Source organism: Zosterops lateralis (assembly GCF_965231275.1).
Source record: "Zosterops lateralis genome assembly, chromosome: 1".
Classification (NCBI taxonomy): Eukaryota; Metazoa; Chordata; class Aves; order Passeriformes; family Zosteropidae; genus Zosterops; species Zosterops lateralis.
The window spans coordinates 5,943,122-5,955,655 of record NC_139762.1 but is presented as its reverse complement, the minus strand read 5'-3'; the positions used below and the strand labels follow the sequence as shown (position 1 = coordinate 5,955,655).

General features: G+C 35.1%; 2 protein-coding genes across 2 annotated transcripts in view; both read right to left on the bottom strand.

The window, feature by feature from the left end:
- Positions 1 to 3,137, bottom strand: part of LOC310915584 (sodium channel protein type 5 subunit alpha-like) — a gene marked incomplete at its 5' end in the record, with an annotated part of 35,061 nt that extends 31,924 nt beyond the window's left edge. Inside the window, 3 exons of the mRNA XM_083872564.1 lie at positions 371 to 577; positions 1,497 to 1,588; positions 3,085 to 3,137. Coding sequence (XP_083728690.1) covers positions 371 to 577; positions 1,497 to 1,588; positions 3,085 to 3,137 — 352 coding nt within the window. The remainder of the gene's footprint in view (positions 1 to 370; positions 578 to 1,496; positions 1,589 to 3,084) is intronic.
- LOC310916101 (sodium channel protein type 5 subunit alpha-like) overlaps positions 1 to 12,264 on the bottom strand; it is a 101,845-nt gene extending 89,581 nt beyond the window's left edge. Inside the window, exons 1-2 of the mRNA XM_083873389.1 lie at positions 12,151 to 12,264; positions 7,022 to 7,332 (exon numbers count right to left, since the gene is read on the bottom strand). Coding sequence (XP_083729515.1) covers positions 7,022 to 7,294 — 273 coding nt within the window. The 5' untranslated portion in view covers positions 7,295 to 7,332; positions 12,151 to 12,264. The remainder of the gene's footprint in view (positions 1 to 7,021; positions 7,333 to 12,150) is intronic.
- Between the last annotated feature and the right edge of the window lie 270 nt (positions 12,265 to 12,534).

Genomic DNA, 12,534 nt, shown 5'->3' with positions numbered 1-12,534 from the left:
GAATCTCTATGAAAAATAGACAAAATTAACGAAATAGACAAAATCCATGAAATACAGAGTAAGTGATGGAAAAAATTGTTCTCTGTGAAGTACCCTTAAAATTAAGATCCCTGTGCAATGCACAGATCAAGAAGAAAATGCTTACAGAAAACTCAGTTCCTTCTATCCCACTGACTGCTGACCTTTCTCCAATCCAAGATTCACTCATATTCAGCTGTCCCAGAGACTTCATACTACTACTTGTGCAAATGGAAGGACAAACCTTCTTGGCAGAAATATATGCAATTATATTTTAACATCTCTGTGAAAAATCAATACATACATAGGAAGGTACACAGATTATGTAAAGGAAGACAAGAAAAACATTTACCTCCATCACTTGGTACATATATCTTGGGATCCTTACATAATGAGTCATTGAATATAGTTTTATTGAGGACACATTTGGATTTTAAATTGCCCATAAAGAGCTGGAGGCCTATTAGTGCAAATACACTCAAGCAAAATACAGTCAGGATCAGCACATCCAAGAGCTTCTTAACAGACTCAACAAGTGAATTTACAATGACTTTCAGACCTAGGAAAATAAGATGCAATAACATGGAAAAAGTGAGAAAAGGAATGCAATGATGTTCCTATATGACAAGACACAACCACTGTAAGTTTGTTAAAGACAAAAGAAAAGTATTGACATGTGGCTTTGACACTAAAATTAAGCACCTTCAGTGTTTCATTCCTGCTATAATTTCATAGCAAAATCAATATAAATATATAAATATAAATATATATATATATATAAATATATAAATATATAAATATATTTGCAATTACATGGAAATGGTAAAGTTAATATATATTAACCATGAGACCAGGACATACAGAGTAATTTATAGATTTTCAAGTGAATTTATTTATTGCACTTGGACTCTGAATTCATTTTTTGGTACTCTAACTAAGGACATGACACAAAACCATTGAATATCTGGGTGTCATATGCAACACACTGTTGAAAGTATTACACAAAACCCAGACCACACCCAGTGGATGTGGTCAGTAAGGAAACAAACGAAAGTCTCTCAAATTGTGAAATAAGCATTCTGGGAAATAAACCAGAGAAGGTTAAGCTAATGAGGTAGAACATGAAACCAGAAATAGGGTGGTTCAGATATATTATGTTAAGAGAACATATTACATATGGTGGGCTGCTCCAGGAACACAAATTAAAGAGATAAAGGTATCAGGCTAAATAAAAATGTACATCAGTGATGGGAGAAAAAAATACAGAATATAAATTTGCCTTTGTCAAAACCATTTGAAGGAAAGATGATTTAAAAAATTGTGTTAGGGTGCTGCTGAGGGTGCAAAACAGTCACACCTTGGGATTCCTTGAGGTCACAAAATGTGACCAGAGAACTGGAAGACATGAACATGAGTGGAATTAGAATTTGCATTCTGGTGAAGCAGATAAAAAATCAGTAAGATGTGTTATTCTTTACCTGGTATTACTGAAATAGCTTTCAAAGTCCTCAGTACTCTGAAAGTTCGAAGAACTGAAACATTGCCAACACTCTGAAATGCTGTAATGTACCTGTAAAATTAACCCACACTCAACTGAATGACAAAGATGGAGCTTTTCAAAACATTTGCTTATAGAGAAGGCAATAATGAATACACTGCAGAAAATAAACAGGTCGAATATGTCCTAAGATATATATGCCTAAAATTAGGAATCTAAATCCATTTCTGGGCCTGGATATAAAGTAATGGGGCTTTGGAGCAGTGCCTCTGAAAAGAAAGACACTAAGCTCCTATTTAGTGTGGATTTGGATGCTTTAACTTTGGACGAGTTTATCCATCAAAATGTCAAATAAATATAAAACTGTCAATGTCATGACCACACTGTTACACTGAGGCTTCTCTCATGAAAGTACATGTTGCAGCTATCTCAAAACAAAATACACTTCAGGAGAAGGAAGTTGAGCAACAGCAGATTTATCATGTGTTTATTCTGTACCACATGGGTCTTTCTAATCTTTAACAGTCAGTAAGAACTTGAGTATTGCAACTTGTTTCAATTTTAACATTTCAACAATTAGAAAATTTCATCAAATCAGTATTTTAAAGCATTGCATTTTCTATACAGCATTTTAACAGGTTACCCCAAATTTTCTAAGACTTCCTTCATGTCAGAAAGGAGATGAATTGTGACTCATCTCGGGACAAGGTCACAACTGGTAACAGAATTCCTTAAAAAATAAAGTCTCAATAACAAAATCCAAGACAACGATGGTTAGAAAGGCAACCTCCCCCTCAAAGCATGACTTTGTCAGCAGCAGATCAGGGCACATTGGCTTTGCCTAGTCTGTAAGATTGAATAATTATCAAGGACCTTAAACAATAATTATAGTTGAGCTAGCAGTTGAGCTAATTTCCAAATAGTTTTGGGTTGAGGGTCTTTTCTGTACTATAAGACATGGAAAAAAAAAATACTGAAAAGTTGAACACTAATTAATCAGGGGTGCAAGTAGGGAAAAAGGACCACAAATTTAATTTTTCAAGCAGCTCTTGGACTGTCTTGTGATAGTTGTAACTATCAGTAACTATCTAGTGATAGATGCTGATGATCAGTAATTTTAAAGCTCCTTAGCAGTTCATTATTACCCATAAGAATAATTGTTCATATACATATAGACGTGTGTGATGACACTTGTGTTCATATAACCTATGATTTACAAATGAAGGAAAGCCTATATGTAGTGTTACAAACTACTCCCTTCTTTGTTATTCTGCCACCTGACAACTTCATTTGGTGCCTTAAGCTCTCATTGTAGGAAAAAATATATTATTTATTTTCTTTTTGTCTCTGTGCCATACACTTCAACTTGTTCCTGCTCTGCAATTGTTTTTTTTTAAGCAGGTTTTACTCTATTTAGTTTTTTTAGTATGCGAAATTACAGATACACATATTTACTGCATCTTTTTTTTGATTCTGATATCTTTTGACATGTGAGGAGCAAAACTACACAAAGTCTTGAATTAAAATACAGGCTACACAGAGAAATAATGTGTGTTCTTCTTCTTTACTTCTCATCCACGATGTCTTCATTTTCTACCTCCTCCTCTGGCCATGACTGCATGCTGGAGTGGTGCTTTTACAAAACTGTCTGTCTAAACTCCAACATCATCTTCCCAACAAGTGAAAGCTATTTCAGAGCCTATGAATTTGTATGTAAAGCAAGGTGTGTTCTTCCTTGAGCATCACTTGACACTGGGACTTCATCAGTTATTTACCACCAAGTCATTCAACACCTTGTGATCCGTTCTGGACCTTTCTCAAATGAGTTTCATCTGATCCAGAGCACAGCTAAGACAACATAAAGAGGCAGGCTTGGTTTGGGCTGTTTATGCAATTACCTCTTGACAAAATTCAAATATAGACTTAACTGAGAACAATCACACAGTTCTAAGATGAGCTTTTCATTTAGGTTTTACTTTAAAGTCTGTTTTTCTCATTGCAGACATGCAAATTTTATTTCAAGCACAATTTAGCAGGGAGGATGCCAATAACTGTGAGGAATTTCAGCAACGTGAAATCATATTTTCTCTGTTTTTTATCCCCTGAGTGTAAAAGAAAAACTGAGTTTTACTTACATTACAATAATAATAGAAAAATCCAAGCAGTTCCATGGATCTCGAAGAAATGTAAACTCATTCCAAACAAATCCTCTCGCTACTATTTTAATCAATATTTCAAGAGTATATATGGCAGTGAAAACATGTCTGAGGAGGAAAGTGTATATTAAAGGCAGAGAAATAAAAATATTAATGAGACTGATACACATTCAGGCACATTTCTATCTTTTCTCTGATTTAATCTCTGCATGGAAATAAAGGTAGAAAATGTGAAGCAAAATACGACAGGTTGCATTACTTTCAGAAAAATCATGGGGGCAAGATGTCTGCCTGAATTTTAGTAAATTTTCCATGTAAATTTACAAATATAAACATTCACATAAGCATATGATGCTATTTCTGGATGAAGGATAGCTCACATTTCCTTAGGAAACATTTTTAAGACTGTGTTTATATTCTAAAGCAGGCTGGAAAATTTCAAAGCCTCACCATTCTGGCAGAACAATAACAACAAAGATTTATTTCAGACCGTAAAATTTGCACATATTTACATTTTACATATTTATTCTGACAAATACACTCTAACTGAAAGAAATCTGAGAGAAAATTAACTTATCACCATGCTTATCCCAAAATAAAAGGAATTAAAATTAAAGAACTTCTGAGGGTCTAGGTATATTTTTAAGATTTAATTCTGGAATATCAGCTGAAGTTACACTGGATACAGTGCACAAGTATAAAAGGAAGCAAGACATTACAAATAAATGGCTTCCTAGTGGGAACAACTGATTTAGGAGTCACCAGAAAACAGAGGAAATAACAGAATGGATATTTATTCCTTTATAGCTTTTGCATGAGGCAACTCTAACAGACATTCAGGTTATTGCTGTAGAATGAGAGATATTAAGTTAAAATCCTTCTGCACAGTCTCTCGAAAAGATTTATTTCTCAAAAGGAAAAATGGGCCAACCTTCTATGTTACACCAGATGGCAAAATTAGGCAACACAGAAAAAAGGGCATATGGTGAGAGCCTCTGAAAAAAGGCACTGAAGCTCCACAAAAGGCTGTGTGATACAATAACAATCCTCAGCCTTCCTCAGAGGTCCATCCAAAATTTTCAAGTCCTAGAATTAGATCACCACATAATTTAAATTTTGCAGCCCTGCATGTTAGTATCCTTGGAAAAATAGTGAGCACACGGCCACCGAGGTACTTACTCAGTCCAGTAGGCTTCTGAAAGGAGGTTGGGGATAGTCATGGCCATACAATTGAGTAACACAGTGCATGTAATGATGCAAAGAAAAAATGTGAATAGTAAGTTAAGGAAAAAAACCCACTACATTGCAAAAAATAAAGTCCATACAAGTTGTTGATTTCCACACACAAAAACCACACAAGGTTTCAAATTATTCAAATAATTACTTTTCATTTGAATATGCTCACAACTTGTCATGTGTTTTCCAAAGAAACTTTTAACAGAATCACAAATTATCCTGAGTTGCAAGGGACCCACAAGGATCACTGAAATCCAATTCCCATCCTTGCACAGGAGCATCCCAAGAATCCCCAACTAAGATCAAATCTTCTCGCCTGGATAAAATTCATGTTTTAAATAGAAAAATTAACTACCTGAATGTAGAGATAGTTTTGGAACTTAGGACACTAGTGGGACATAACATGTTTGACATGTTCACCTAAAAAGACCCATTTCCACCAATTAATCATTCCAAATAAAAGCAGAAATAGCAGAAACAGAGGAGAAAAATGACAGAAAATGGCCCAGAATATTTTAAGATTCAAATCAGGGAAACCAATGAAAGGATATGAATGAATCAGAATTTTAATTGCTGTTTTTCTGACTGGATTAAAAGGACCAAATATAAACAATGCAGATGTGGCAGTAAACCGGAAAATAGTTCTCCTTTTATTTAGCACCATAAAAGTCTATATTAAAAAAAAAAAAAAAAAAAAAAAAAAAAAAAAAAAGATTCATAGTATATGAAACATTTAAATTAATTAAAAATTTCTGCAAAAATTACAGGTTCAGTTTTTCAAGTCTGCATCTAGAGCTATATCTAACTGCAGTTAGGAGTACAGCTTTCCTTTATTCTTACTTGGAGCTGTGACCTGATTACACACATTTTGAAGGAAAGACAGCAGCTCTATAGCTGTTGTCTCTCATTATTGCCTGAGAGGAAGAAACCATAATGGGAATGAATATGAAAAGCAAGTAATCATATTCACTTGGTCAAAGTAATTAAATTACTACTCTGGGACTGTAACAATGGTCTTAATATCTTACTCTTGGACAGTTTTATAGGCTACAAGAGATTATTTACAAGATACACATTGTGTAGCACTGCCAAAATCCTGGACAGTCAAAGCAAAAATTTTAATTCTGAAATATCTCTATATTGTCATGTAACACTGTAAATTCCCTCTAAGCTACCTTAAGGTCCATGCAGCTCAGCACTTTTGCCATATAGTAAAAATGAAATCTTTTGAATGAAAAACACCCTTTCCTAACTTTAATATAAATTTATTCAACCCAATCAACCTTAGTTCCTCTTCCTCAACAGTATCACTTTGATTACTCTGAGAAAAAAGTATCTGGAAAATCAAAGTCTAAAACATGTTCTATGAAAAAATTATTATATTCCAATACCTTGCTGGAATACATAGAAATAGCAACTAAGACTAGATGGAACCTTTTGCTCTTCAGATCAAGTCTTCTTTGACAGTAGTAATAATTTAATTTAATTATTTAATTTAGAAGGGATTCCTAGACTATCTACTTTATACACTTCTATAGTCAGCATCACCAACCACCATGGAATAGCATGGAGTATGTGCAATATAAATATGGAACAATAAACAAAGCCAGTGAGACATAAAATTACAGAAAATTAATTTAACACAATGAAAATACATGGGTTTGCTACACAGAGTAATGGAAATATCTCAAATGGGCCTCTCCTAATTTGTATAGTATTTATAATTCAGTGAAAGCATCTCCAATTGCAGCGTGACTGCCTGTTGGAAAGGCACTGTTTATACAACAGGGAGTTCAGCCCCACAGGAATCAGAGAAACTACTCTGGAAAACAAAGCATCACTAATCCCAGAATATATTTACTATTAAAGTGCACCAATCACATATCACGTTTTCATAATTAATTTTGATTCTTGACTGGAACTTAAAATACCCCTTCATTCCATAATGCAGAGCATACCTTAAAACTCTCTCCCAAAAGCTGTCAGTAATGCTCAAAGGTTTGTCTACAAAACAATTAAACCCCAACACCTCCTGAACAGAGATTTTACTATCCCTTAAGAGTTCAGCAGGCAAAAATAAAATTAAAAAAAAAAATCTTTGGGAAATTTTAACCTTGTGATCACTGTAGTATGGATCAAAATCCTCCAGAGGTTCCCCAACCAGCTCTGGAGGAATGTCCCCATACAGAGATGGCAACGTTTTGCAGCTTTTCAGGTCAAGCTGAGGAGTGAGTTTATCTTTTTCAGCTTCTTCGTCCTTATTCTTCCCTTTAACTTTGACTTGCTCCTTTTTTTTGTTGGCAATCCTTTCCTCGATTGCTGCCAGGGACTCAGGGGTGAATCGCCGAAAATTGTTTGCTTCTGATGCCCAAAACGAGGGATCCATTTTTCCTCCTGAGTGTTTGTTCCTAGTACTAGAGGTAACTTAAGAAAGAAGGTTCTTGACAATTAGAGAATACCAGAAATAACACACAGTTTTAATATTCATTAGTTTTACTTGTCTGAAACTCCATGTCAAAATAGAATAAAATAGAGTAGAATATGGATAGACTATTTCAACTGAAAAGAATCTACAATGACCATCCAGACCAACTGCCTGACCAGTTCAGGGCTGACCACTGTAAGGCCTTGGGCACTGCCCAAGTGCCTCTTAAACACTGACAAGCCTGGGGCATCAACCATCCTTCTAGGAATGTTCCAGTGTTTGATCATCCTTTTGGCAAAGAAATGCTCCTTCATGCCCCATGTAAACCCCCTGCAGTGTGGCTTCAGATCATTCCCACAAGTCCTGTCACTGGATCCAGGGAGAAGAGCTCAGCATCTTATTCTCCACTTCCTACCCTCAGGAAGCTGTAGAGAGTGAGGAGGTCACCCCTCAGCCTCCTCTTCCCCAAAGCAGACAAACTCAAAGCCCTCAGCAGCTCCTCTCAGGGAATTCTTCCAGCCTTTTCACCAGCTTTGGTGCTTTCCTCCGAACACACTCAAGGACCTTCTCATCCTTCCTAAATTGCAGGGCCCAGAACTGCCCACAGTGCTCCAGATGCGGCTACACCAACACTGGACACAGCAGGACAATCACCTCCTCTGACCAGCTGATCCTGCTGTACTTGAGGCACCCAGGATACAAGGCAAAACCAACTAGAAATACATTGATTTAGAAGAATGAATAATGAAAACCAGACCCAACAAAGATCAATTACTTAATCTAGATCTAGCCTGCGCAATTCTTGTTAAAGAAGAGATACTTTTTTCCTTGTCCTTTCCAGCATGGAAGCATCAAAATCACATCTCTGTAACAACTCTGACAATCATCTAATTGTTTATCACTGTAGACTAAAGTAGCAGCAGACTTGCACCTCAGTTACTGCTCCTCTTTACTTCCTGAAAACAGAATTATTTCCACAAGTCCCACCTCTAAGGCTCATCAGATCCATCCCTTCCACAGAGCAAGGCCAACACTAAATTTTGGCTCAAGGCTTTGTCCAGTTGCATTTTCAATTATTCTGCTTGGGGCTTAAATCCCTGACAAAGGGGAAGGGTGGCAACGAGAAGCACTGAGGTGACAAGGCAAGTCACTGTAAGTATTCAGTTACTAATGCCCGATTTTACCACACTACTGTAAATGACAGCAATTTACACAACACTAGTTCTCATCCACAGAAGATTTTGACCCATTACAGGATGATTTGTCCTTTGTGACTCACGTCAAAACTGATTACTTCCATTTAATAAACACTTTTGGTCACTGCCAAGTCTGTAAAACACTCTGCATTTTAGATTGCTGAGGTCCAGCTGTGCTGCTACTTCTTGGACCATGCTAGAGAATCAATACTCTCTTGCAATTACAGCTCTCTTCTTTAGATGCAGATATATTTCTTTTAAAAGGATATGCAAGCAAGAGTGGTTGTGCAATGATTTTGTTGGGCTTTATGGGACTTGGGAGGTTTTTTTTTTTCCTCCTCTGGGACTTTCCAAGCATGTTCAGATCTGATCAGGAACCGCAACTCAGAGATCAGAATTTACGGTGGTAACAAAATGGAAGTATATAACCAAAGAACTGTTACTTTGCTAAACCACACAGACCCATTTCCAATTGATAGCTCAAAAGATAAACTGAAAATCAAGATGTTCTTTTGGTTTTTTTCAATTTTTAATAATTCTAAGAAGATAATTTTTATCTTCAAAGCAGTTTTAAGGACAACAGAAAAATTCAGCTTTTAGGGAACAACGTCAGCTGAAAAAAATGAAGCAAAGAAAGTGGTTTCAGCAAATACAAACATCATTTTATTATTAAGGATTTTGGAACTAAATAAAAAATAAAAATAAAAAAATAAAATAAAAATAAAATAATAAAATAAAATAAAATAAATAAAACAACAAAAATAAAACATAGATCAAGAGCAAAAAGGTGCAACACATTCCCTTCAGCAACTGTGACCAGAAGTCATAATTGGTCAATTATTCATGGACATTCATGAAAGGATTTCTTCAGCAGACTTGTACCAGAAATGTACTTGTGCTCACATGGAACAACAGACTTGGCCTTTGATCAGCTGCCAAGTATTTATACATTGTGACTTGGGTTAGGAAAAAGGAAGCTAAGATGTGACTGAAAAATCCTTCCAATACAGAGGACTAAAATTATATTAAAAAGAAAGAGTGACTACTAGGAATTCCTGAAGCTCAGCTAAACTCAGCCACATCACCATATACTGCAAACAGGACACTGAGGTAAAGTGTTACTCTGAGAAAAAATTTCAGTTTCTGCATGGGACACAAAAGTTTCCCCACTAACTGATTCTGGCAGGGAAGATACAGAACAAGTTTTCTTAGTAGTAGCCTAAGCAAGAGATTTATTCTAGAAACTGAGAGAAGAAACTTGGGGATGTGACTACAAGTCAGTGCAAAGAAATTGTAGGTCAATATGTACTATGTCAATATGCTACTGAGGCAGATGCGAAACTATAGTTCAGATCTGTTAATTTCCAGTACAGCAAATGAAAGAATTTGCACTTAAATTAAATTAAGAGTTGAAAATCCTATAACAGGTTTTGATATTTCTGGTCCTGTAGTAGAGACCAATCCATTAGTAACAGATTCAAATGCACTGGTACCTTCAGTTACTGAAGTATCGCTTTCTACAGGATCAGGGATGCATAAATACACCTTCAAATTCAAACTTTTCTTTTAAATTAAAGTGGAAATTACTTGGTTTTCTCATCTTGAGAGGAAATGCATTCAGAGTACAAAGCTAGGCTTTGCTTGAGGTTAGTCTCGCTGGCTTAAGGGTACTGCAAAAATGACAAAGAATATTTTTATGTCAAAACCCAAGGAATTCCAGATATGCTGATGAAATTTACTAAAAAAATTACCTGCAAGGTACTAGAAAGGGATGAAAAGAGAGTCATTAAGTGAAACAGACACTGGGCAAGTACAATTTGCTACTAAAGTTTCTTAAGATAAAGGTTTTTCAGACAATTTTCTGGAATAGCAAAGCAAAGCCATAAAATGAGTCTATTAATACAATGTTTCAGAGACACGAATTACAAAATGCTTACTGGGGCACTGACTAATCAATAGAGGTGATAACTAACTAATTAAGACTTTTAGATGGAAAAGCAAAATACAACATATATATACAACTCCTTGATTTGGCTCCATTTGTATAAATTTCAGAACTCTTTTCAGCTCCCTAAAAGCACAGAGCTCCTTTTAAATGCAGCGAGGAAATAGTCACCAAACTATAGACCATGAGATATCCAACAATCCACAAAAGTAGAATTGAAACAGATAAAACTGCTCAGTAAAATACTATCAAAGTCAAAGGGGTATTTATGAGATGTTTCTCAAAATAGGAAAACTAGTAGGAACATAAATATAAAAATTATAAAAATGTCCTTATTTGTGTTTCAATCTAGTTTTAGCATGGATTATAACCAATTCTGAATGCCAAATTACGTCTATCAACTCCATTGTCAAGGGCCACCCACTAAATATTTCCTGTGAGCACCTGGATGTGGAAAAAAATAAAGGGTAAACTAACTGCTAGTTTGGTTTTAGTGTGCATTTAGTATAATCTTTCACAGGGGAATAAAGACTAAAGATGTGTTCACCTCTTCACCTGAAATAAGAAAAAAAAAAAAAAAAAGAGAAAGCAGCTGACAGCAACATCTTATGAAACAGGACAGGAATTCCCTGTTTTCTGTTCTGTACCTTGCCAAAAGTTTCTGCTATCACTCACTCAGTTTCAATAAGCAGAAAAAAATCTGTTTCGGATCATCATTTTCTTCTGTTTAACTGTCAGTGATGGTGAACAGACTTGAGTCCTTAGCAAAGTCCAACTTGGACATTTTAGAAGACTACTGCTGTTTCTAAAATACAGGACCATTTCTTCCACCCAGCACTTTGTCCCCCACTCTCCACTTCTCACTCATCACCCCATGTCAAGGAAAAGTTTGTGTTTGGATGGGTTGAATAAATATCTGTACGTTTTTTCAGTGGTTTCTTTTCAGTTGTTTGTTTGTTTATTGGGGGGTTTTTGTGTTGTTTGGTTTGATTTTTTAAATTCCTGTAATAGACAAAGTTATTAATAATATCAATATTCTATAATATAATATAATATAATATAACATAACATAACATAATATACTCACTCATTACTTCCAAAATCAGGAATCTATGCAATGAGCTAGACTGTGCATTACTTAAACATCCTGTAAAAAAATCACTCACCAGTACTATTGTGAGAAAAACATTCCAGACTTGTGTAGGTAAAGAAATATTAGTATGTCAAGTTCAATGTAACCAAGATTAGATAATACTAAAGCAAATTTGAGGAATACTCTGCATGAGGAGATATAACAAAACAGAGAAGTCAGTAATTAATGCAATAATAATTAATAGGACAATAATTAATAGTAATTAATATGACAAATATATCAATATTCAGCAAAATGATTCACTGATACACGTAAATTATAGGAAGAGTTACATGTTTACTGCAATGTAATGGTTTTACATTAATGACAGATTTTCTTACATAGATGCTCCCTGTACCTAAAATAAAACCACTTCTAATACTTGGAAACATGTCTGCACATATTTTATTTATATATAGACACACACATTTGTATACATATATCCCCAAATATTTGGATCAAACAGACATAGGATTAAATTAAGATAATCATCAATTGAATTTTCTCATAATATACAAATATTTAACAAAACTAAAATACTTACAATATCCCTTTAAAATTAAAGTAGCCTTCACACTGATTTCTGAAGGTAATGTTGGCTGGCTGTTATATCAAAGGAGACAGAAAGTCTTGGTTTTCTCACCTTCACCTTTCCATTCCCAACAACATCATTTCTCCTGAGCCAGCTCCCATGCAGAAAGTTTTCTTTGTAGTGGGATGCCTGTGGGAGGGATGGAGGGAGGAGCTTGGTTGCTTTTCTGAAAACAGTAAATGAAATTTTCTGCTCTCACTGACAACACTGTAATAAAAGGGAAAAGTTCTTGGGTGATACTTTTGAAGAATACTCCCCTAAATATTAATCAATTATTTTCTTTCTGCTGAAATCATAGGTACATTTATTAAAAGCAAAGATGGATCTTTTTGTTCC